This window comes from Cupressus sempervirens, chromosome 9 (assembly GCF_028749045.1).
Source record: "Cupressus sempervirens isolate cs-2001-9-10 chromosome 9, ASM2874904v1, whole genome shotgun sequence".
Lineage (NCBI taxonomy): Eukaryota > Viridiplantae > Streptophyta > Pinopsida > Cupressales > Cupressaceae > Cupressus > Cupressus sempervirens.
In genome coordinates, this window is record NC_143126.1 from 804332395 (window position 1) to 804359350 (window position 26956).

At 36.7% G+C, this 26956-nt stretch overlaps 1 protein-coding gene across 4 annotated transcripts in view; it reads right to left on the reverse strand.

Moving 5' to 3' along the window:
• The window catches only part of LOC149541146 (uncharacterized protein At3g49140-like), a 217301-nt gene that overhangs the window by 106019 nt on the left and 84326 nt on the right, over window positions 1–26956 (reverse strand). For all 4 annotated transcript variants that reach the window (XM_089802135.1, XM_089802134.1, XM_089802133.1 and 1 more), the window contains exons 3-7: window positions 13688–13925; window positions 13464–13566; window positions 13263–13330; window positions 13019–13159; window positions 12787–12903 (exon numbers count right to left, since the gene is read on the reverse strand). In XM_089802135.1, the coding sequence (XP_089658261.1) occupies window positions 12787–12903; window positions 13019–13159; window positions 13263–13330; window positions 13464–13566; window positions 13688–13925 (667 nt within the window). The remainder of the gene's footprint in view (window positions 1–12786; window positions 12904–13018; window positions 13160–13262; window positions 13331–13463; window positions 13567–13687; window positions 13926–26956) is intronic.

Consider the following 26956-nt stretch of genomic DNA (forward strand, 5'->3'; position numbering starts at 1 on the left):
CTGCTCATCAATTTTTTAAACTATCTGTAATATAAAAAAATGTTGGAGGCCAATTCCCACTCCAAAGGTCAGGGATGTTAAGGATTTCTCTCTGTTTGAGTCAGATCAGCACACCTACTATTTATAGTAAGTATCTATTTTGCGTGAGTTGGAGTTTCTATCTTTAGTAGAGCGCCTAGACAATTTGCTTGCAGTATGGAGTTATGGTGACATTGATAGACTTCCAATTTTAATCTTGTTGCTACAATGACATACTACTTGCACTATACAATGTCCCCAATTTTGAGTTGTGACAAAGTTGTTAGATTTAGTCTATCATTGGGTCCTCATAGGTTGATACTAGTGTTTAGAGGAGTTATTAGGGTCTCTACTGGCCAATCATGAGTTTTGGCTCCGTTTTGAGGGACTCACTATTTCTAATAAGTCAATAGATGGTTCCAATGAGCTCACATGAATTAGAGGACTTAAGTGATGCTCTCAGTTTTATTTTTTGCTTCCGGTTTGGGTTCCAAGAATCTTGGAGGGAACATCTATTTTTAGTAAGTCACCTCGTTAGGTTCATTCATCTTTTTTCTTCATCAACATCACTCATGTGCTATCAGATTTTGATTATGATGCTTCTATAGCCATTTTTGCAAGACAGATGAATTATGATTATTATTTAATTAAATACATGGAGGTTGCTATTTTTGTTAGTATTGTATATTGGTCACCTTAGTGTTATAGCACATCGGGACTAGGTTGGAAAGTTTTAAATCTTGGACATGGAAACAATGACCTTGTGTGTCAGAATATCATAATACGGTTGAACAGGTAATTTTTGGAGCCAAAGGGAATTAATAAATTGCATTTTTCAAATATGTGCCTAAGTATAAAGCAAAGGGCTTTTAAGTGAAAGGTGTCTTGAAAAAGTCACATTTATTTATTATAAAAGCAATGCTTTGTGAGAAAGGAATTCATTGTTTTGCTTATGGTATTTTATTGTGCACTTTGAAACAAGGGTTTCAACTTTGTTGGAAAATTATGAATTCTTCACCATTTCAGCACTTTGAATCTATGAAACACTAGGTGAATTGTGCTCTATCTGCTGAGTATTGGTCTGAGATTTATCTGAGGCATTGAATGCTGTTGTTGCATACCATGCAATTAATTATCTGACTGGGTTTTGGAGAGGGATTGGAATGAGTTTGAAGACTTTCAAGGGTTGAAGGAGTTGTGGTTGAAAAAAAAATATGAATTTCATCCAATCTTTTCAGCACTTTGAATTGGTTCACCATTGCCAATTAATTGTGCCTAATAATCTTATTTCTGGTGTGCAAATCAATCTTGGGTTAGAGAGAATTTTTTGTGCAGAGAAATAATTATCATTTGCTGCAAATTAATCCAGGGTTTGGAAATATATTCATGCTAAGAATTGTTTATTATTACTGTCAATGGTTGAGAGAAGGGACGGCTATCACAAAGGGTTATAATTTTGCAATTCTAATCAGTGTTTGATGCCTTTAATGGCATTTTAGAAGGGCAGTGTGCACGTTTACATTCACGGCATTGAGTTTCTTCAAGCTGTGATCTCTATATTGAAGCAGCATCTCATTAAACAAGGCTGCGAGCAGTATTCCTATGGCAGCATTTGGGCATTCATAATCTGTATTTTTGGACAGAGGTTAAAATTCAACTTCATCCGCCATCAACAAGGATCCATGTTGAACATCTACGTTTGTCAGGTTCTCTATTTAATAAGTTAATTGCATATTGCATTTGCCATTGTAAACATTTGCAATTTTCTTTTAATAAATAAAGTTGGCTTGGATTGTGAGCATTTACTCTATATTTCAAGCTTTGTCATTTATATATTTGAGAAACCAAAAAGAACAAATTTGATAGCATAATTTTAAGAGAGCCAACAGGGCTCCCTACAGTGGTATTAGAGCTTGCATGAGTGTTTGACAAAATATCAAACAACTAAAATTGAGGTTAGAACCAGTTGGGTTCTTCACACACTATAGTTACCCATAAATAGTAAATGCTATGACATTTTTGCTTTTCAATTGAATGATATAAGGGTTTTAAGTGCAAATTTATAGAGTATTCCCAAAATCGGTTGCTGAAGCCATTGCAGTTATTACCAGCATTAAATATTCATTACAAGTGATTATCTACAGTTTCATACAATGCTGTCATATATTTCTAGATTTTATAGTAAAAAGGTTGAGGACCTCTGGGTATGAATGGTTGATGAAAAGCATTGTAAATACATATATTATGCTCCATAAGAATTATTGCAGCTCTATTTAATTTCTAGAATAATTATTATTTCTTACCTAGCAATCTATTTGAAAAAACAAATCATATATTATCACAATTTGAAAACAAATATATCATTTGCATAGAAAATTAGTGGTTTGGTGGAGGTGGAACCTACTAGGATTCTTACAGTGGTATGGGATCTTGCACACAAAGTGTTTGACAAATATAAAACATCCAAAAACCCAAATCAAATTTGAGAAAATATCCTAGTGTGGGATACTACAGTAAGAAGCACTTCAAAGAATAAAACAGAAAAGGACTACTTCCTCTTCACAGTATTCCTGCCATCTGAAATCTCAAATCAACCAAGTCAAAGCATGCATAATAAGTGGAAAAAAAGGCCACAAGAGTTTCTAGAGGTAAATTGAGGTTATAAGACTTTATATTACGACTAAGACCCAAGTTTGAAACTACCTAGTAGATGGCAATGATCCTGGGTGCAAGATCTTGGCCAATTCAACACCAAAGGAACACCCCTCATAGAATCCCAACTTGGCCAAAGGATAGCTCTAAGAAGCATTTCAAAATAGTACTGTAAAAAGGACTCCATTCTCTTCAACCTATTCACACCAATCCAAAACTCAAACCAACCATGATATTGAAGGATACGACCTGTCATAAAAATTAAGGCAACTTCTATCCATTAAAAGCTCTCATATAAATTAGCTCAATCCATCAGGCTATACTTTTGGTCACAGGTTGTGAGATAGAAGAGAACCAAACCTCTTGATTTTCTTTGTGCAAGAAAAAAACAACAAAAAATAAAAATAATACAAGCTTGAGTCATCAAACATCCACACACAGAGCACACATTTGTATGGAGCCCATACAAATAAAAGAACCTAATTAGTGAAACTGCTGATGTTTTTAATACTCCTAATGCCCTTTATTTTATAGATACAAAGATATATGATCACCATAGAACACCCCACATCATAAAAAATATTGCAGAAAAACTCTACTAGTTACCTCTAGTAGAGGCCAATTCAAGTATTGTGGGTTATGTAGACCTTTCTTCTCTTTGATGCAGTAGTACAAAGGGCATGTACCAACTATACTTCAACTATATTTAAAGCAATGATGAACCTTATTGGTATCACCATGATTTCAATTGTTTCCACTTGTTTCCCCATGTGACATGTCTATTTAACCCAAGTCTTGCAACCATGGCATGAAAACCCACAATGTTCCAATGAGGAGAATTTCAGAAGGGATGTATCAACAAAAACTTCAACTACTTTAGAAATATGCTTAATGGGGATGCATCCCCTGGGCTTTTAGGCTACCCTCCTCCCCGGTAAGGTACAGGGATGTGGAGACAACATTTTGTTGTCCCCAATGGCATTCCAAAAAAGCCCAAAAAGGGGACTGTCCCAGAAATGTCACTTTGAGAGTGGCAGGGTATAGAGTATTGTTACAAGTCCCTAGGATGGCTAGGAGACAGCTAGAAGCTCCCTACCTATCCCAGAAACTTTCGGTTGTCCCCTATTGCCCAAGATCTACTCAGAATACAAACAAATATGTATATGTAACAAAAGAATATATCCGTGTAATATATGATAATATAACTAAATGGATAATCCCTATCACATTTGGCTAGAACTATCACCCTATGACCCTAGATTTTGATCCCTAGGTGGTGAAGGTGATGATTATAACTAAAACAAAGAACCAAGATCTACCTAATCCACTAGCCATAGAAGCTAATCACTAGGCATTTGTAGATGCTCTCCGACTTGTGGTTACTATCAGCTCATGCAAAGACCTATAGCAGTACGCATCACATAGTGCATGCGTTATCTCTCCTCCCTCTCTTTTCTAACTCTATTTCCATCTACTGTCTCCAATGGCGAAGCCATTTTTGGATTGTTGGTGTTAAAAATTAAGGCATTTTTTAATTTGAAAAAAAGACTGGTTGGCCCACAAGGATATCCAAACCACATTTAACAATACCAAAGCCTAATGTAAGCATAAAAAAACCAGATTCAAGAAAAGAAAATTCTTTCACATTCGCAAAGGAGAAGAGCAGCAAGAGGTGGACCAGCTAGTCAAAGAGAGAACACTAGAAAGGGGAGAATAGGGCATCAAATCTACTTAATTTAGACTCTTAGGCCTACCATCCAATGCTTATGGACAGTTATATATTATTAAGGACTTCTATGTTTACTATTTAGCAATTTAGTTATAGTATTTACATTTTAATATTTTATGCCATTTCATGGTTGAAATTTTGATCCTTTAGGCACTTTTCTCATATGTATGAAGGCATTTGACTTTTGTTAATTTGCTTATAGATTCACATGTGAAATCTCAATTCAAGTCTAATGCTATGTAACTAAATGGACAATCCCTATTACATTAGGCTAGAACTATCACCCTATGACCTAGATTTTGATCCCTAGGTGGTGAAGATGATGATTATAACTAAAACAAAGAACCAAGATCTACCTAATCCACTAGCCATAGAAGCTAATCACTAGGCATTTGTAGATGCTCTCCGACTTGTGGTTACTATCAGCTCATGCAAAGACCCATAGCAGTACGCATCAAATAGTGCATGCGTTATCTCTCCTCCCTCTCTTTTCTAACTCTATTTCCATCTACTGTGTCCAATGGCCAAGCCATTTTTGGATTGTTGGTGTTAAAAAGTAAGGCATTTTTTAATTTGAAAAAAGGACTGATTGGCCCACAAGGATATCCAAACCACATTTAACAATACCAAAGCCTAATGTAAACATAAAAAAACCAGATTCCAGAAAAGAAAATTCTTTCACATTCGCAAAGGAGAAGAGCAGCAAAAGGTGGACCAGCTAGTCAAAGAGAGAACACTTGAAAGGGGAGATTAGGGCATCAAATCTACTTAATTTAAACTCTTAGGCCTACCATCCAATGCTTATGGACAGTTGTATATCATTAAGGACTTCTATGTTTACTATTTAGCAATTTAGTTATAGTATTTACATTTTAATATTTTATGCCATTTCATGGTTGAAATTTTGATCCATTGGGCATTTTTCTCATATGTATGAAGGCATTTGAATTTTGTTAATTTGCTTATAGATTCACATGTGAAATCTCAATTCAAGTTTAATGCTATGTATTAAGCTTCTAAAATATTTATGATGAATGTTTTACCAATGTTATGATATTGGAATAACCCTGTCTTGGTATAAGTTAAATAAATACCAACTTCGTCAATTTTCCCCCACTAATCAAATATTTGGCATTTAACCAAACACTTGGCAGGCAGTGTCCATAAATTTGGATTAGATTCCCTAATATTGGAAAAGTCGTAATTTTCACAAACCCAAATTTCCACTCAAGTAAATAAAGATAAGTTAATGATTTGATTTGAAAAAGATAATGACAAACCAATATAATTGAAGTTCACCTCTCAGCTAATTTCAAACAGAATGCAATTAATTAATTGCCAAGAACAATTTGGCTTGCCAATTTATAGTTCTTCAATTCCACATTTATATGACCAATTCTTTATTCTGAATTCATTTATATGTACTAACGAAAGTCATAAGCAACAAAAGTAATTTAAATAACATCTAGAACCTGTAAGCGTAGTTCTATCACAAGCAGTTGTAAGTTAATTGCCTCCAAAGCATATGCACGTCACTGAATAAATTTAATGCCCTTGCTCACCAAAATGAAAATGCCAATATTAAATACTTGGCATGATATTGAAATCGCAAACCTTCACAGTTAATCACAGGACTCAATTAATGGTCACCGACTCCAAGTGGATGGGCACAAGTGACCCTTCAGCTTCAAATGCAGTCCCTCTATTTCACCAAATAGAGCAACGCGGGTGTCGAAAACAGCGCGAGTGTCAAAAACAGCACAAGTGTCAGAAATAGCACAGGTGTTGAAAATAGCGCAGGTGTCGGAAACAACGCGGGTGTCGAAAACAACGCGGGTGTTGGGAACAGTGCGGGTATTGAAAACAGTGCGAGTGTCGAAAACAACACGGGTGTCGAAAACAACACGGGTGTTGGAAACAGCGCGAGTGTGCAGAACAGCGTAGGTGTGCAGAACAGCGCAGGTGTGCAGAACAGCGCGGGAGTGCAAAACAGCGCAGGTACACAACAAAACCCACAACATCTAGTAATGATGGCAAGACCAAAAGAGAAACTGCCAAAGTTTGATGGCGATGGTACCACTGATCCCATTCGACATTGCAAAACATGTGAAACGATTTGGAGGGCAAATGGGATAACTGATGAAGACAACTGGATGAGACAATTTCTGGCCACCCTACGGGGCGTAGCAATTGACTGGTTTACTAGTACAGATCAGCAGGAAGCTGGACAGTTGGAATAACATTAAAAAGGAGTTTATGGCCGAATTTCAACTATTGCGTGATGATAATGAAATTGTAGCAAAGATCTTCAATACTAAGCAAAGGAAGAACGAAACTGTCTGTGTCTACGCTAGGAAATTAAAAGATTTGATAAACACAATGGAAAATAAGCCGGCGGATGGACTTCAGAAAAGGTAGTTCATGGAAGGTCTATGCCCAAACTTGCTGAAGAAAATGAAAATTGTGCCGCCATTGTCATACACAGAAGCTTATAACAGAGCATTGAACCTCGAAAGTGAGTAGAAGACAAAGAAGAAGAAGAAGACTAGCTCATTTGATTCGGATGATGATGAGCCTTCCGAAGAAGATAGTAGCGATGATGAAGGCAGTAGCAAGAAGGTTCGCGCCCTACAGAAGGACATGATCCGCATGATGAAGGAGTTTAAAAATATGCAGAAGGAGACAAAGAGCAGTGAGCTGTGGTGCACGGAGTGTAAAACTGATGGTCATACTAAAGGATCCTGTCCAAAGAACCAATTCTGCAACATTTGTCAAATCATGGGCCATTCGACAAAGGAATGCCCCGTTAACATGAAAACCAGAGGATCTCCGTAGGTGCTTCTTACACACGCAGCTTCCACGTCAAGAGGGAATGGAAATGCAAAAATTGATGGTGCCACTTCGGGTGGGTACAGGAATAATAGCAGAGGGCAAAACAACAACAATAGCGGCAACAACAATAATGGCGGAAGGAGTCGAATCCAGTATGATGCGAATGGCCGGCCAATAGTCCAATGCCGCACATGCAATTTGTGGGGTCACTTTGCCCGAGAGTGCACAACGGCGAACACACTAAAGTTGCTATGCCGATGGTGTGGACCTGGTGATCATGACGATGCTAAGTGCCCGAAGTCCGAAGTAAACTTGATTACTGTTGGGATGGACAAGGAAGAAGTTTTGGCAATCACTCGGAAACAAGCGAAGCTCTACCCTGATCCAACGGAGGAAAAGAAAAGACTGGAAGAAGCCCGCACAGAGATCCAGAGAGCAACGCAAATAGAAATGGCACACCTGAAGGACACACCTGGTACCTCCGTACGGAACTGCGCAAAACAGAACATTGTAGGACAAATATTGCAAGCTGAGGTACCCGTCAAGATAAATGATCTATTGCTCACTATGCCTCAACTCCGTACTGCACTCATGAATATAGTTCTGATTGCTAAGCAATCAATAGAGCAAGAAAAGGAGAAACAAGGGGGCGCTAGTGCAAAAGACCCGATGTTGTTAACTCTGTCATCCGGACGCTATCCGACGGTTGTCAAAATGGGCATTCTAGGGACTGTACTAACAGACACGATCGTGGACGGAGGGTCTGGTGTCAATGTGCTGCCAAAGGATACTTGGAAAAAGTTGGGACAGCCGACATTGTGGCCACCTACCTTCCAATTGTTAATAGTCGATCAACATGGAATCAAGCCATTGGGAATACTCACAGCACAACCAGTAACAATTGGAACACAACCATTCCTGTTGGACTTCATCGTGATTCCCCTAAGGCGAAGAGGATATGATGCCATTCTAGGCTGGGGGTGGCTGATACAAGCCAAGGCGAAGCACGATTGGAAAAAAAATACTTTATCACTTGAAAGAAAAGGGCGGAAGTACGTCATCGATCTACACACTCAAATGGTCGGGGAAGAAGCTCTATCGTCAGATTTCGAAGAAGAAGAGGATGAAAGGAGGCAGAATATGGAACCAAATCAAGAGGGAGTCCTGCGGTTGGAAGGAGGATCGACAGACGACGATCTAGATTCGGTGAAAGGTCTTTAACACTGGCAGATAGAGGACTACGAACTCTTTCTGAGTTGTAATATGCTAAGGATCGACGAAGGTAAAAAAGAAGGAAATGAATGTCCGCAGGAACACAGAGAAGTCAAAGAAAGAAATGAATGTCCGAAAGAACAAAGAGAAGCCGACGAAGGAAATGAATGTCTGAAGGAAAATGGAGAAGCCGAAGGAGGAAATGAATGTTCAAAGCAACACAGAGAAGTCGAAGAAGGAAACGCGGGTATGACTAAAGCTGAAGGAAAGAACATACAGTACAAACCTGAAAGGAGGAAAGATTCCACTGTACGACCACGCACGAAGAAAGTATTACGTCGAACCACAGCTATAGCAGAAAGGTGCCAGCGGCAAGGAAGATACATCATACGATCCGCACAGGAAACAAAGAGGAAGGGTTCAATAAAAGTTGTGGCAGTACAGTGTGAATGTGTTATTGACAGACAGAAGGGGCAACTGACGGAGTCCATGGTAGCGAGCTTCGGGAACAAACTGGGCGATATGGAGATGACAGAGAACAGGTGTAGCAGGTTTCAACTTGGACAGTGGGTGTTGAAGTACGATGACTGGAATGAGATCAACCAGGCAAGTTCAAAATTAAATGGGTCGGACCATATCAAATTTGGGAAGTGGGTGATAACGGAGCAATAAAACAATGGATGCTAGACGGAAAGGAAGTGTTAGATGTAGTGAATAGGTCAAAGTTGAATGTCTGCCATGAAAGAAGTAACGCACCTCCGTGGACGAACAACTGAGAGAAGAAGACTATAAGTGCTGTATATATGTAAATATTGTACATAGTTGTTAAAAAAGTGAAAAAAAACAAACAAACAAACAAACAAAAGAACAAAAAGAGAAAAGTAAAAGAAAAAAAAGTGTGAGAATGCCACCGTACGGTTTTTAGGGAAAAGCCACCGTACGGATTTTTAAAGCACAGTTGTATGGGTTTTTTAAGGCAGCTAGTGTACAGATTCTGAAAGCCTAACCATACGGCTTGGGAAAGGAAAGGTTATGCACCGTACGGCTTCATATCATATAGTGTACGGATTCTAATAAGCTAGGCAAACGTATGGATTTTTTAAAGACATTATTTTTGGCAATTTGTATCGTACGGATTTTTGGATGCTGGAGATTGGCAAACGGATTTTCAGAGTTGATGTATGGTAGAGGCCATTGTACGGATTTTCCAAGCTTGGTCACCGTACGAATTTATAACCTGCTCACTGTACGGTGTTTGGAGGCTTTGATTTTGCAAATATTATAAAGTCTAATACCAACTTGGCACATGACCGTATGGATTTAAAGATTGCTAGCGTATGGACTCTAAGTAACTTTGGTGTGCGGGATTCAGGAATCCAATAGGGGTACGGATTTTGAAAGCCATTCTTACCATACAAGATTCACAATATCTCTTGGCGTACGATTTTTTGCATATCTTGGCGTATGGACTTTAACACTGGCGTACAGATTTGGGAAGGCCTGTAACTTGCAATTTCTATACAGATTTCTCAGGCAAAACTTGGTGTATGGATTTCATGGTTTGGGCGTACGGCTTCTGCATGTTATTGCATAAGGAATTGGCATACAAGGTTAAGGTTGTAACGTAACAAAGGGTGGCAGGAAGTTTTCTAAAAAAAAAAAAAAAATCGACAAATCAAGAATGCTCAGAATGAGTAACGGATGATGCCACAGGGTAGAGGAAGAACCAACCTGGGGCGCTGCCCCAGGACCCCGCAGGGTGTTGCCCCTCGACCCCACCGGGGGTGTTGCCCCCTAGACCCCCAGTCATTGCAGATATCAGTCGTGGGAAGTGTGACCAGTTGATGAAACCTGGAGCTGCTGCAGGCATAGTGTGCTAGAGGTGGAAAGATTTACGGAACAAGCATTTCGAGAGGGGTCTTACACTTGGAGTAGGTGTTGGCCGTGAAGCTGTCTTGGTGGATGCAGAGAGAGCTCGAGAGGAGTTGATCATCCAGTTGAAGGCAGTTCGGCGGTACTTGGCTCAGTGGACCCATAATTGGAAGCAGAGAAAGCGGCACTGGTGGCTATCAAGGTCAGCTTGACTAAGGAGACAGTGTGTTTTGGAAACCAGTTTGGCGCAAGCACAAAACGAATGTAAAAGTGATGTAACAAATCTATCTTGTTGTAGTTTGTTGTTTGAGTTTTGTTCTGTAGTCGTCAGGAGACGACTTTTCTTTTTGGGGGGGATGATGTCATTGGTAGAAATTGTGCATCAGCCGACGGGTCCCTTTGGGAAGGTTCTTGTTATGTAGCCAACGGACCCTTTCGGGAAGGTTCTTGTTATGTAGCCGACGGACCCTTTCGGGAAGGTTATTGTCATGTAGCCGACGGACCCCTTCGGGAAGGTTCTTCGGAAAGTATTTATACCCCCCTTCGGGAAGCATTGTATTCATCAAATCTTATCAAGCATAATGTAATGTCATTGGTATATGCGAATAATAATAAGAAGTTCTGCTATTCATATCTATTGTCTGTGCGTTGATTTCTTTACCCAGTACGGTAAACACAAAGCAACAAAAGCAAATAAATATTCGGATGCTTTTCCCCATCAAATGAGCTCGTGGTTATAATCCTTTTTCGCTAAAAGTTATCGAAAAGAACTCAACTCTAGAAACTACAGAGTTTCCCAAAAGAACTCGGCTCAAGTTTCCCAAAAGAACTCAACTCCAAAAATTGCAGAGTTTCCTACAAGAACTCGGCTCATGAAACTTTCCAACACAACTCATTTAGAAATATCTCTAAATGACATTATTATAATAAAATATTCTTATTATAATATTGCAACTTAATATTTAATAAATAATAGCTCACGCAATTAATTACCACATCCATTGTAGGTGATGACCAACTACTAGAGCCACCCATTGCACTACCAAAAATAGATTTACTAAAAATAGTAAGTCCACAACTAGAACCCCCCAAATCACCATGTCTGCTAATGAGGGTAGTTATAATGAGCTAACTCCATCAAATGCACAAACTCGCAAAAAAGGGGACATTACAAATATGCATAAATGAAATTCCTTTGAATATATAAAAACTCCCCTATTCCTTTATAAGACGACCCCAAAAAATTGGCCCTAAACTATACCTATTTCTAAAACACATCCACATCCCCTAAGCCATCCCCATTCCTGAAACTCCATGCAACATAGCTTTTGAACCAATGACAAACGATATTTTATTTACCATCATTCAAATTGTTTCCTCACGGGACATGTCTACTTCAAACCAGGTCCTACTTTTCTCCAACCATAGAAAGAAAATCCATAAAACTCCAATTAGGATAATTTTGCAGGGCTAGCTTGATCAGAGTCCCATTGAATACTATAGAAACACAAGCAACTTTGAGTGAATTCAAATGTGAGAGCTCTTTTAAGGCACCCCATTTTTTGACCTTTTGTTAGAAACTAAAAATTCCCCTTCTAGGATTGAGTGGGAGAGGTTCTAGGGTTGAATAGGATAGGTAAATCATAGATTGTGTAAAAAATCAAATGAGAAGAACTGGACATACCAGGGATGTGGCTGACTGATTCAGAATCGAGAACTGGGCAGGGATAGAGGAGATGCAAACAACAATAATCAAATTGTTTCATGATAAAAATTACTTTAACAATAGCAGACCAGCTGGACATGGATGAAATAATACTCCAGATGGTTTGGGAAGCATATAATTATAGCAGTGATAAGCCACACCCTGCAACTTAAAATCAAATGAATCAGTAGTTAGTGAAGAGAGTATTCCAGTATTTAGGGGCAAGGGAATGCAAGCAATTATATTTGCTTGTTTCTTCTGTCTGCTCAGGAATAATTAGCAAAACCACCACAAAAGTGTGTCATGTTCTTATGGACTTCATCAAGGCTTGTCAGGAACTTTGGAATGTACATCCACAATTATGAAATTATGATATCGCGCAATATATACTTTAAAGAAAAAACATAATGTGTGGCTGTCTTAATGTATTGGCCTAGGATATCACCCCTTCACAGGTAAGAAGCCAGGTAGTGCTTTGCTATAAACAAGATATAAAAATTGCAATAGTAATTACTAATAAGAATCACTTTAAAATCATTTGTAATCATTAGCAAATAGTGCCTCTATGCCCTTCCTTCAAATTTAGATTCTCTTTTCACTAGCTAACAGGAAAATTCTGAAACATGACCTTCATTTGTTATTTCTCTTGCCAAATATCTTCCAGGGAAAATGTATTTCTAGAAGCTGCCAAATATCAATAGGAAATGCCATAACTTCAAAAATATCAATATAAACCAAATTGTCCAAAATATAATTCTTCCATTACCTCTGCCATCTTCCTAGAAAAATATATAGGATGAATGTAACGCATGGTTTCCAGATTCGCCCAATCTCCCAATGACTCAGAAAAATCTGACTCCTCTTCAAGGAAAGAAATCCAGTCCTGTAACAGTTACAATAACCATTAAAAATGGCAACCAAAGGTTAGTTGATGCTTCTTAGAAGATCGATCTCTTTCAGCGTAATGTTCCTCACAACTTCATCAAATTACATCACACCTCATAAAAGTCATCAAAATCGTCTTCAATTTCAGTATCACTGTCACTGATTGCTTCAATATCATATTCATTGTTCATTCTATGCATTGTTGTTTCAAGTCCATTAAAATACCGTAAATCATCCAGTCCAATGAACACAATCTGATAATAACAGCGACAAAATTGCAAAATTAAATCAATAATATTATCCATCATAAAATTCAAGAAGCGTCCTTTACACTCAAAAGATATTTAATTGTCATACCACAGGAATACTGCCAATACTAAGGCTCTGCAAAACATCTTGATCATCATCTAGCTCAAGGTATATCTCTGCAAAAGCAAGCAATTAACATCTGTGGAAGTGAATAAACCCTTATCAAGCTTGAAAGGGAATGAAGAAATATTCTTCGCCTGCCAATATAGCATGTAAGTGAACAAAAACAGAGTTGCATATTTCTGAGACCTCCATGCTCATCAGTCACATAGTCTACTTCTGGCCAGAATTTGCTATCCTGCAGTTCATCATCTGTTGTGTTTGAAAACATAAGTGTTGCTTTATGATTAACCTGCATGTTTCATATAAAGCAATTTAAAAAGATTGTTAATTTGTTGCAAAGCATTTCTCTACTTAAAAAATAAGTTATCTCACGTGGTCCTAATAAGTTTAATGAGAAAGGAAGCACGTGCCTCAAGAACAGTTCTAGCAATTTCAGCATCTTTCAACTTTAATTCTCCTTTCTTAACATTTTCATAATCATTTAGTGCTTCCAAGGGATGGTAGCCAAGCTCTCCTTGGAGCTTAAGAGAATCAGACTTTGAATCTGAATAATCTGCAGCAACTTGGACTTTTGTTCGCAAACCCCTCTTTGGTGTAGCAAATAGATCGTAGTCAGATGATCCAAAGAAAGGATTTCTACAGCCACAACTGTCGAGTAATATATATAAACAAATTATCCAATTAAATACCAGAATGATAGTCTAAAAGTCATACAAAATAAAAACAGTTGCATACAATGACACAAACCATTTTACTTAAACAAGACACTTGATTAAATTAAGGCATGTATATACATAGCAATGCATAATGCTTCTGTATAAATCTGTACCTCACATTTTACTAATGTGGTGTAATAAACCATGTAATTTACCACATTAGAATTCATATTTTGTAATAACTGTCAGTTTTGAAGAGAAATAAAAGGATACCAATTTATATTAAAATAATAATCATAATTAATTGAATAATTAATTTTTTAATTATAATAATAAAATATTCTCATCATAAAAATGATAATGATAATAATACTAACGATCATAATAACTTAAATAATTACAATAATTTAATATTCTTATTATTAAAATCATAATAAATATAAAAATGTTGATAATAATAATCATAACAAATTAAATACTTATTTCTTATATATAATAATGAATATGTCTATTCTCAAAATAAGGATAATAACAAAACTAAAATAATAATTAAAAACCACGATAATAAATTAACGATCATTCATAACTATCGTATCCTTATTATATTTACGATAATATTCAATAAACAACATATTGATAATTAAACTACCGCGTACACATTATTGATCGCAAGAATTAAAGGTGGCGACGTTTGGGAAAAAAACAGGTCCTCAGCATATAAATTCCAAGCAGTAGATTGGAAACCGGCAAGCAAGAAGATCGCAAAGACATATCAAAGCGGAGGAAACAGGAAGGAAAAACATGTCATGTCCCCATTTTGGAGGCAATTTGATTTAATTAATTTAATTAATTAGGTTTTCCAAAATAATGAATATTTTATGAGGATGACTAATTAATTATTTTAATTAAATAAATAAGTGGTATTAAGTTAATTATTTATAAAGTTATCAGATAAATAAATATTAAAAGGTAACTTTATATTTAATTAATTTAATAAAGTGACTTGAATTATAAAATAATTTATAAAGTCACTTAATAGATAAAATAAAATAATGTTCTAGAAGCTTCTGGAGAAAGTGGAGGAAAAAGAATAAATAGGCACCCCAGGCTTCATTTTAATCATCCAGATTTGTTGTTGTTGATGTTGATGTTTGTTGATGTGCATTGTGGAGCCTAGGGTTTCTGCAATAGTCACAACTGGCCATTGAGAACGAAAACTCTCAATTGGTACGCAATTTTGAGGGTGTGAAATATCACTTGAATTATTGCAGCTGGGAGGAAGATACTTCAGTCTTCTATTTGTGCTACATTGAGAAAAAAATATTTGTGGCCATTGAGAACGAAAACGCTCAATTGGTACGCAATTTTGAGGGTGTGCAATATCACTTGAATTATTGCAGCTGGGAGGGAGATACTTCAGTCTTCTATTTGTGCTACATTGATAAAAAATATTTGAGTACAAAAAGCAGTTCGAAAAAGCAAGTTGAAAAAGCAGTTCGAAAAAGCAGGCCGAAAAAGCAATTCGAAAAAGCAGACTGAAAAAGCAATTCGAAAAAGCAAGCCGAAAAAGCAGTTCGAAAAAAGCAGGCCGAAAAAGTAGTCCGAAAAAAGCAGGCCGAAAAAGCAGAACCGAAAAAAGCAGGCCGAAAAAGCAGTTTCGGAAAAGCAATCCAAAAAAAAAAGAAGCAATCCGAAAAAGCAAATTCGAAAAAGCAAAGAAAATTATTACAGCCATTTACAATCAGGGGCGGCAGCTAGGGAGGCACAACTTGGGCACTTGAGGAGGTTATTTTCTGTTCAGTGGTATTGCAATACATCTATTCTCTAAGGCGACTTCATATGCCAGGTCTGATATGTATTTTCATAGTTGCCTTTCACTATAGAGTGCTGTTGTAACTGTCATCTCGTATCAGACTTATCATTCATTAATAGATACATTATTCATTTTTACATTTATCACAATGGTATCAGCAATCCATGGCTTTAGTTGTCTTTAATCATGCATGTGATTAGCATACTGTTGTAGGGGAGTATTGAAGTTAGATATTTAGTATTGCATTAGTTTTCATTGGCAGCTGTAGGTGCATATTACTTTACCAGCAATCATCATATTTTGATATCTTTGTAAATGCCAAGAGTCTTGGCTAACTTAGTATGAATATTGTATTGGATACTCATTCTCAATTAAGGAGATACAATTGCTAGTCATTAATAGTTGTCTTTGAGCATTAATATATCATTTTTTATCAGCCAGTTAGCTTGCATACCAACTGTTTGTTAAAATACCAGTTGGCTGTAGGTGATCATTTTCATGATTAGAACTCATATATGCATTCACTATTGCCAAAAATTAGTTGCATATTTATGTTAGGTCATTGTTTAGACAATTTGGAGTCTTTTGTAAGCATTCTCTTTGAGGCAAATCCAAACAAGAATCACTGCAGCACTCTGAAAAGTTATATCAGTCAGAGGATCCTTGCTTGCAAAGTGTTTGACGAAATGTCAAACAACTAAAGTATAAAAATTTTTGGTGTTGGAAGAAGTTATAACCTATTGGGGTTATTACAAAACAGTAGTGTATTAAATTGAGAAAAATATCAAACGCCCCTGTGATTGAGTGAACCATCGCTGGAAATAACCAGGATACAAGTAGCACAGGCCATTTCTTTTGACAACAGGCAGTACAATACCAAGCGCTGCAAGGAGTTGACGTTGAAATAGGCATATTATACATGTATCAGATTGCAGTCAGGCAGTGACGATAGGAATTGTCATCCAAACTGAGACAGGCATATTTATATTAAGTTGCAGGCATTGCCGCCAAAGAGCAGACATCTCACTGTCAAGGTACCCAAATAAGGCATAATGTTTTCTTTAGAGAGAAATCATGAGTCTACAGGAAATTGGACAAACACATGAATGATCTGATTGCTATGAAAAAGAGCTCAGGATTCAACGATTAAAATTTGGTTTCTTTAGAGAGAAACTATAGATTTCTTTAGAGTAGTTTCCTTAGAGAGGAACTACAAGTTTCTTTAGAGAGAAACTATAGGATTCTTTAGAGTAGTTTCTTTAGAGAGAAACTACAAGTTTCTTTAGAGAGAAACTGCAAGAGACAATATATATATTGTAAGGTTCAGCATATGCATATGACAGAGGTCCTTGGTAAAGGAGGGATCATTACCAAGTGATTAATCAGAGATCCCTAAAGCTAGATGCTCCTTTATGACAATTACTTAACAAGGGTTGAGTGATTCGAAAGGAGTCTCTTCAAAGGATTAGTAATGATTTTAAAAGGGTAGTCTAATACTGTAATTCTATATTTTAATTTGTGTTTCATATCTTTATCTTACTAATGCTGACATTGTTTTTGCAGGGATCGGCAAGGGTTTATTACAGTGGTATCAGAGCATAATCCTGTCATCCTGTGGGTAAACGCTTATGCAAACTTACGAAAGAAGAACAAAGACAACAATGAATGATTTAGCAAATGAGGTAAGGTCATACATGGAACAAACCAACCAAACCAATCAAACTCCATTAAACCAAATGGAGAGATCAAACCAGGCTCTCCTACAAGCCTTACAAAACATGGGAAACTCAATTAATAATTTAAGGAATCAATCCAACTTGGGGAGAGAACCTAGTTCCATCCACTCAAAAAACAATAATGCAACTTCAAGTTCAAGTCTGCCCCAAGCAGCCTTTCTACCTAGAAGAACCAATCCGAGAGAAGATGAGGGAATAGAGCAACCCTTAACCAATACAGAAGATATTGCTAGAATATATGCAGCCTTGGAACCTCACATTCAAGAAGCAGTATCATTTAGGGAATTTTGTGTAGATAAAAGAAGAGAAATTCCTAGAGGATATGTAAATGAAGAACTTAAACGCGAAGTAAGTAAGGTCGCAATTCCAACCTTTAATGGAACAGGGGAAATGTCAGCTCATCAATGGTTAGAAAAACTTAATACATTCTTCATTCTAAATCCCATGACAGAGGAAGAAGCACTCCAACTTGCTATAATCCTTCTAGGGGGGGGGGGGCAGCACATGATTGGTGGACACAAGGTCGAATCTCATTAGGTCATAAAAATGTAAAAACTTATGAGAAATTCTCACAAAAACTCATAAACAGATTTGATGAGAAAGATACCGAATGGTACTTCCAGGAATTGACTCACCTTAGGCAAATAGGAGCTTTGCAAGAGTATATAAAGAAATTTCAAGAAATTTCGGTTATGGTCCCCGATCTATCTCAAAAGAGACTCACCCAAATGTTTCTAGAAGGCCTAAAAGAATCAACAAAGACATTGGTGAAACCCCATGAACCACAATATCTGGAAGAAGCCATAAGGAAAACCAAAATGGTTGAATCGAATAATAAGGAAAGATTCCGAAATTTTCCTTCCAAGACTTTTTCCTGAAGCGAAGGAACCAGCAAGGAAAACCAAGATAAACCATGTCGCCTGTGCCACAAGCCTTGGAGTTTTGGACACAAATGCCCTTCACAAGAAGAACTAATCTAGAAGAATTTGTGCTTTAAATGTAGGGAACCTTGGGAACGAGGACACGATGCAAAAGAGGACAAGCAAATCAAATTGAAGAAACAAATAAAAGGATCAGAACAAAGGAATTAGAACAAGGAACATTGGTAGTTATATCGCAAAATCAAAATAGGCCTTTCCGAATCAAAGGTGTGCTTAAGGGACAAAAGGTGATTGCATTAGTGGATACAGGGGCTTATCATGATTTTATCAGCAAACACTTGGTCAAAAAACGAAGACTAAAAACTCAAGACTTTGAAGGATTTAAAGTTAGGTTGGCAGATGGCACCTTAGATCGTTGCACTAAGATGGTTACTCAAGTAGAAATCGCTACTAATGGATATATAATTAAAAGGAATCTTTATGTAGCAAACATACAAAATGATGTCATTTTAGGAATGCCCTGGATCAACTCCCTAGGACGTTTCATCATGGATGGGCCAAATTTGGAAATATGTTTCAAACATTAAGGAAAGGATGTAATATTAAGAGGCATGACGTATGGATCAGCCAAGGTAGTATCTTGTAATAAGATGGAGAGAATCTTAAAATATGATCAAGGAGAAATGATAGCTCAATGTTTGATTATGGATAATAATCCCATTAAAGAAAAAACATTCCATCTACAAATTCAACCTATCCTTGAAAAATATAAAAAGGTGTTTGAAGATATACCCCTTGGACTTCCTCCCAAGAGAGGATTTGAACACTCCATTGAATTAGAAGAAGGGGCAAAACTAGTAATTACCATACCCTACAGGCATCCCCATAAATATAAAGAAGAAATAGAAAAAACTGTTAAGGAACTTCTGAAAATGGGACATACAACCAAGTAGCAGCCCCTTTGCATCATCTGTTGTATTGGTAAAAAAGAAAGATGGAACTATGAGAATGTGCATAGATTATCGAGTATTAAATAAAAAAACCATCAAAAATAGATATCCCATTCCTAGAATTGATGAACTAATGGATGAATTACATGGGCACGTTACTTCTCCAAAATCAACTTAAGATCCAGATACCATCAAATCAGGATGACAGAAGAGGATGTGCCTAAAACAGCATTTAGATGCCATTATGGACATTTTGAGTTCCTTGTACTTCCCTTTGGACTCACAAATGCACCAGCAACTTTCCAATCTTGCATGAACCATACCTTTAGACAGCAGCTATGCAAATTCCTCCTTATATTTTTTGATGACATTCTCATCTATAGTAAGACTTGGGAAGAACATTTAGATCACATCAAGTTAGTCCTTAGTATTTTAGAAAGAGAATCCCTTTATGCCAAAATTTCAAAATGTGAATTTGTACTTAAAGAAATACTTTACTTGGGACATAAAATCAGTGAGGAAGGAGTGAGGGTAGAGGAAGAAAAAATTAAAGCTATCAAGGAATGGCCCAAGCCCAAGACTCTTACTCAACTCAGAGGATTTGTGGGATTATGCAGTTACTATTGTAGATTTGTCAAAGGATTATCAAAAATTGCAGCCCCTCTTACAGACTTAACTAAAAAGGGAGCCTTCACTTGGAATGACAAAGCACAACTAGCTTTTGAACAGCTCAAGGTTATTATGAGTACATGCCTAGTATTAGCCATACCCGACTTCTCCATACCATTAATGTGATGCATCAGGAGACAGAATAGGGGCTGTACTAATGCAAAGAAAGCACCCCATAGCTTTTGAGAGCCGCAAACTCAACGGAATTGAAAAACATTATTCCATTTATGACAAAGAGATGTTGGCAATAATGCATGCACTGGCAAAATTCCGACAATATTTGGTTTGTGGAAGATTCATAGTCAAAACATATCACAATAGTCTACGCTTTTTCTTAAACCAAAGAGATCTAAATGATAGACAAAAAAAATGAGTGAGCAAAATTCAAGCCTACAATTTCGACATAGAATACATTAAAAGAGTAAATAACGGAGCAGCAGACACCTTCTCCAAAAGATCCCACATCAACTATATTTCTTGTATTTCAAGTTGGAAAGAAGACATAATAGCAAATTACGAAAAGGATCAGATTGCAACGAAAATTATGGAAGGGAAGATAACCAATGAAGATTTCAAGATCTCTAACAAACTCATCTTCTACAAAGGAAGGATCTATTTGACTCCAAAATCTAAAGCAAAAAAGATAATTATGAAGGAATATCATGATAATCCATTAGCAAGGCATCCTGGATTTTACAAAACATATAAATAGATAAGGGAAAAATACTCTTGGAAGGGATTAAAAGGAGATATTCAAAAACATGTACAAGAATGTGAAATATGTCAACAAAGTAAAACAGAACAATCACACCCTGCAGGACTATTACAACCATTACCTATTCCAAATCAAAAAATGGGAAAGTATATCTATGGATTTCATAACAGGATTACCTAAGGTTCACGGAAAAGATAGTATCTATGTAGCGGTAGACAAATTCACCAAATTTGCACACTTCTTTCCACTCTCTATGGAATACAAAGCTCCTCAAATAGCAGAAGTATTCTTTAAGGAATTTTTTCACCTCCACGGATTGCCCAAGATTATTGTAAGTGATAGAGACAGCAAGTTCCTCAGTAGATTTTGGCAAGAATCATTTAGACTAGCTGGAACGTCGCTCACCCCTAGCACCAGCTATCACCCCCAAACCGATGGTCAAACTGAGATCGTAAACAAGTGGATAGAAGGTTACCTAAGGAATTATTTCACAGGACAACAAACAACCTGGATCAAATGGCTACACTTAGGCGAGTACTGCTATAATACAACATATCATATGTCCATAAGGATGAGTCCCTTTAAAGCCTTGTATGGTTATGAAGCAGCGACATTTGGAAGCCTAACCATTATGGACAGTAAAGTACCTGGTGCACAGGAACTTATTCAAAAAAATATTGATATCATCAAAGAGCTAAAGGATAGTTTACATATTGCCCAAAATCAACAAAAACTATATGCAAAAAAAAAACAGAATAGAGCGATCCTTCCAGGAAGGGGATCTTGTATACCTGCGACTACAACCCTATAAACAATCATCTATTAAGAAGAACGAAACCAAGAAACTCAAACCTCGTTTCTATGGACCATACAAAGTAATCAAAAAAATTGGAGAAGTAGCATATGAACTGGAGTAACCTAGCTATAGTCACATCCACAATGTGTTCCATGTATCCAGACTCAAGAAATTTTTGGGCTAGTAGATAGTACCCTCTGTAGAACTTCACCCTCTAGATGAGGAAGCACAGCTTCAGTTGGAACCAAAAATAATTTTAGAAAGCCGAGAAAAAGCATTAAGAAATAGAACCGTGAAAGAATTCTTAATTAAATGGAAAGGGTTGCCCGTTGAAGATGCTACTTGGGAAAAGGAATAAACACTCAAAGTTGCTTGAGGACAAGCAAATTTGAGATGGAGGGACTGTAATAAACCGTGTAATTTACCACATTAGAATTCATATTTTGTAATAACTGTCAGTTTTGAAGAGAAATAAAAGGATACCAATGTACATTAAAATAATAATCATAATAAATTGAATAATTAATTTTTTAATTATTATAATAAAATATTCTCATTACAAAAATGATAATGATAATGATAATAATGATCATAATAACTTAAATAATTATAATAATTTAATATTCTTATTATTAAAATCATAATAAATATAAGATTGTTGATAATAATCATAACAAATTAAATACTTATTTCTTATATATAATAATGAATGTCTATTCTCAAAATAAGAATAATAATAAAACTAAAATAATAATTAAAAACCACGATAATAAATTAACAATCATTTATAACTATCGTATCCCTATTACATTTACGATAATATTCAATAAACAGCATATTGATATTTAAACTGCCGCGTACAAATTATTGATCGCAAGAATTAAAGGTGGCGACGTTTGGGAAAAAACCGATCCTTAGCATATAAATTCCAAGCAATAGATTGGAAACCGGCAAGCAAGAAGATCGCAAAGACATATCAAAGCGGAGGAAACAGGAAGGAAAACAGTAGTGTATTAAATTGAGAAAAATATCAAATGCCCCTGTGATTGAGTGAACCATCGCTGGAAATAACCAGGACACAAGTAGCACAAGCCATTTCTTTTGACGACAAGCAGTACAATACCAAGCGCTCCAAGGAGTTGGCATTGAAATAGGCATATTATACATGTATCAAATTGCAGTCAGGAAATGATGATAGGAATTGTCATCCAAATTGAGACGGGCATATTTATAGTAAGTTGCAGGCATTGCCACCAAAGAGCAGACACCTCACTATCAAGGTACCCAAATAAGGCATGATGATTTCTTTAGAGAGAAATCACGAGTCTGCAAGAAATTGGACAAACTCATGAATGATCTGATTGCTATGAAAAAGAGCTCAGGATTCAAAGATTAAAATTTGGTTTCTTTAGAGAGAAACTATAGATTTCTTTAGAGTAGTTTCTTTAGAGAGGAACTACAAGTTTCTTTGGAGAGAAACTATAGGATTCTTTAGAGTAGTTTCTTTAAAGAGAAATTGCAGGAGACAATATATTTATTGTAAGGTTCAGCATATGCATATGACAGAGGTCCTTGGTAAAGGAGGGATCATTATCAAGTGATTAATCAAAGATCCCTAAAGCTAGATGCTCCTTTATGACAATTACTTAACAAGGGTTGAGTGATTCGAAAGGAGTCTCTTCAAAGGATTAGTAATGATTTTAAAGGGGTAGTCTAATACTGTAATTCTATATTTTAATTTGTGTTTCATATCTTTATCTTACTAATACTGACATTGTTTTTGCAGGGATCAGCAAGGGTTTATTACATGTGAACTCTATCAGCCATGAAAATAACATTTTGACTATTATACCCTAATGAATTAAGATGAAAAGAGCAATTGTTGTGATACAATTCTAGGTTGATTAAGCAATGTGCTTGAAACTCAATTCAAGATCAATTAGACACCATAGGGACTTTTGTTCGTGAACATACTCATGAGATGTTGACCTGATTCACACCAAAAGCAATCATTTCTCTAAAGAATACATGAACTTATATTCTGCAGCAGAACGAAGCCCAAAATCATAATGGTATCTTAAAGCTTTTGTACAAGGAAGTTCCAGTCATTTTAGTAAATATAGCTTGTACTACTGATGAATATACATTTGTACTATGCAGTCAGCATAAAATGCCTATTTTTATGTTTGATAATATTGGTTATCCATCAATATGTTAATGACCTGCAGTAAGTGGGTTGTCCCTCTTGGGTAGGTGTACGTGCCGGTTGACAGTTGTGTTCCACCTGGCAACTGTCGGGTCCTTTGAATCTGTTGTTTACCACCAAGGAAAGTAGTAATGTAGTTAGAGGAATCGTCATCCTTGGCTAACCATCTCCGGTCCTCTTCTCTGTAATGAATTCACGAGCAAATAATAATATATTTTCATTTTACTCCTACATCTAAAATGCACTACCATTTGTGTTATTATTTCAATTATGTAATTTATTAGGTATAATAGTAAACTATAATGTCCCCAACTAGAACCATGCTCCATTTTTTCTCTAAAATTCACAATAAGGGTTTTGGGTTCGTAATGTCCTTCCAAAAATTGCTTTGTTTGCCTGACTCTTAATTATTTACTATTCTAATAGATAGATTATCTTATTTTGATCATGACACAAGGCTGGAAAGCCCAAAGAAGGGAATCCTAAGCTACCCTCACTAAGAGTTACACAAGGAATCCAAAGTATAGGAAACACAACAAGAAATTATAGAGAATTTTAAGATAGTTATGTGAGACAATCTTCCATTAACATGTCAAACATAAGGCATATCTGGTTGCGGCCATAAACATCCAAAACAAAGTTATAGGACTCTGTGAGTCTGGCAAGGACTTGGCGAGTCTCGAGGCGAGGTGGCAAAAACAAGGCGAATTGCCTCTGGACTTGGACTCGGCCATGTCCTGATCGAGTCTTGGCTGACTTGTCGAGTCTTGTCAAGATGCCTCGATCGGTGCGCAGCATCCAAAAAGTTCATGAAAACAAGTTTTTAATGTTTTTTTTGGTATGTAAAGCATGAGTAAGACCAAAAAAGGTCATTCTATCACTTGCAAACACAGAATGGAGAAAGAAGAGTTGATGAAAGAGTATTGGGGTTTTGGGAGATAGATTAGCGAATCAGTTGGCTCTCATCTATCGGTTGTTGATTATTTGTGTCATTCTGTAGCTTGCATCTAAGCATTGAGAGGAGTTAAAAGAAGCATTTGGAGGAGGCTTCTTCAAACTCCGGTTACATTTCCATTTCTAGAGAAAATTTGAAGAGGTAAGATACACTGTTTTGTGTTATTTTGCAAGTTTTTTTAAAATTCATGAATATTTTTTTTAATTGCATTTGTTTGAAATTGTGTCATTTTATATTAATGAAAAACTTGAAAAGTAAGCAGCCCTAATGTTTGTAAGTTGGATATTCTATATTCTAGATGCTTATTCTTTTTCCTTTATGGTATATTGTTGCGGCAGCAACATCATGTCTCAACCTGAAGGTAGTGGAACTAGGCCTAAAACTAACCCTTATGCTGAACCTAGTGCAGTAGTAAGGGATAGGGATTGGAAACATGTCATTCCTGGCCATAAAAAAGAAGTTGTGACATGTTGAAATTGTATGATAACACATAATAGGGGGGGCATTAATAGATTGAAATATCACCTTGGATAGATACATAGTAACACGGGGATGCATCCCCGTCATTCTTGAGGGTTGCATCTGAAACGAGGCCGCACCTAGGACAGAGAACGATGTCTACGCATCCCCAGCGGCGCCACCAAATCACAACCAAGAAGGGGATGTCCCAATTGGTGATAGTGACGCATCCCTCAACCTAGCTAGGGATAGCCAGTTGTCCCCCACTTTATGAAATAGTGCAAAAAAATTAAAAAATTAAAAGGTCTTGTTATAATATTTTTTAATGTTTGCTAACCCTATGGTATGTGGGGCCCATCTAGAAGTTAAAATCCCATTAAATCTCTTTGTTTTCTCATTTCTATTCATTTCATGGTTTTCTAATTTTTGCAACAGGAGCAAGAAGAAGAGTGAAGAACTTATAGAAGGGTGATTATTTGATTAAAGAGAGTGTGTGGAAGGCAAAAAGGAGTAAGAAGAAGAGGAGAAGCACGATTTTTCAGCTTGTTCAAGAGATTTGTGATGCAAAAGGTAGGGTTTTTCATAGTTTTTTAATTTTATTTTCTGATTTTTCAAATCAAGATCATTGTTTTTTGTTTCTAGCTTGTAGCTTTTAGTTCTTAGTTAAAAATTTCATTTCTAGATTAGTAGATGTTTCTTGTTTCATTTCCAAATTTTTGTTTCTAAAATTTTACTTTAAAAAATAGTGATTTTGAAGAAGGGCATAGGCTGAAAGAATGTATTTATTTTAGATTTTTTTTCATTTTGTGAGATGCAGTGTGAAAACGAGCTCCCAAGGTCATGACTCAAGTGGGTCAAATCACAGTGATGACAAGATGGATTTAGAGGCCGATTCTCATAGCAGCCAAGAAGATTATGACCCTGAGGCTGAGCATGATGAAGAGAATGAAGAAACACATTCAAAATCAACATTTAATTGGCCACCCTATCCACCAGCTACAAATTACCCCTCCACTATTTTGGCAAAGTGGACTAGGGGTAGTTATGACTCTAAATCTCCTCTTAGACAGTTTGCAACAAGAGTAATTGCACGGACAGCTGTAAGTGGTGATACAAGGAAGTGGAAATGTAACATTTGTAAGACAAAATGGTTTGGGAGCATCATTAGAGTGAATGCACATTTCCTCTTTTGGATAGGAAAAGGTGTGGGTGCATGCAAGTTCTTGAAGAAATTAAAAAATTGCATTACAGAATTGAGTTCACCAATATTTGGGGCTGTCCGGATGACTTGGGGGTTGAGGTATCTACCACCTTGATTGGTAGGCAATAGGTTCAGTGTCTTCAGCAAGCTTATGAGCAGGGGCACCCACATTTTTCTACTCCTAGTCCTAGGGGTAGACCACAGCAGAGACCTTCGGTTACATCATTTGCAGGGGCAGCCTCGGGTCCTTCTACATCTAGTGCTATGCCTGAAGCACAGTCTAGCAAGGGGAAAAGAAAGGTGTCATCTAAAAGTAACCCCATTGCTGATTTATTTAATGCCTATCTGAGAGATGAGCTAGACGAGGCCATTGTTAGATTTCTTTTTTTCCAATGACATACCTCTTCATGTGATACAGTCTCCTTATTATAAAGAGATGATGCAACTAGTGGCAGGGGGAGGAGGACTGTCATTTGTGCTACCAGATGAGCACAAATTGTGAACTACAATCTTGGATAAAGAGTATGCCAAGATCGGTTTAGAGAAGAACTTGAGGCTTGTTTGGGAGGAGTATGGTTGCAACATCATCATGGATGGGTGGACGGACATTAGGAACTGTCCACTTATCAATATCATCATTAC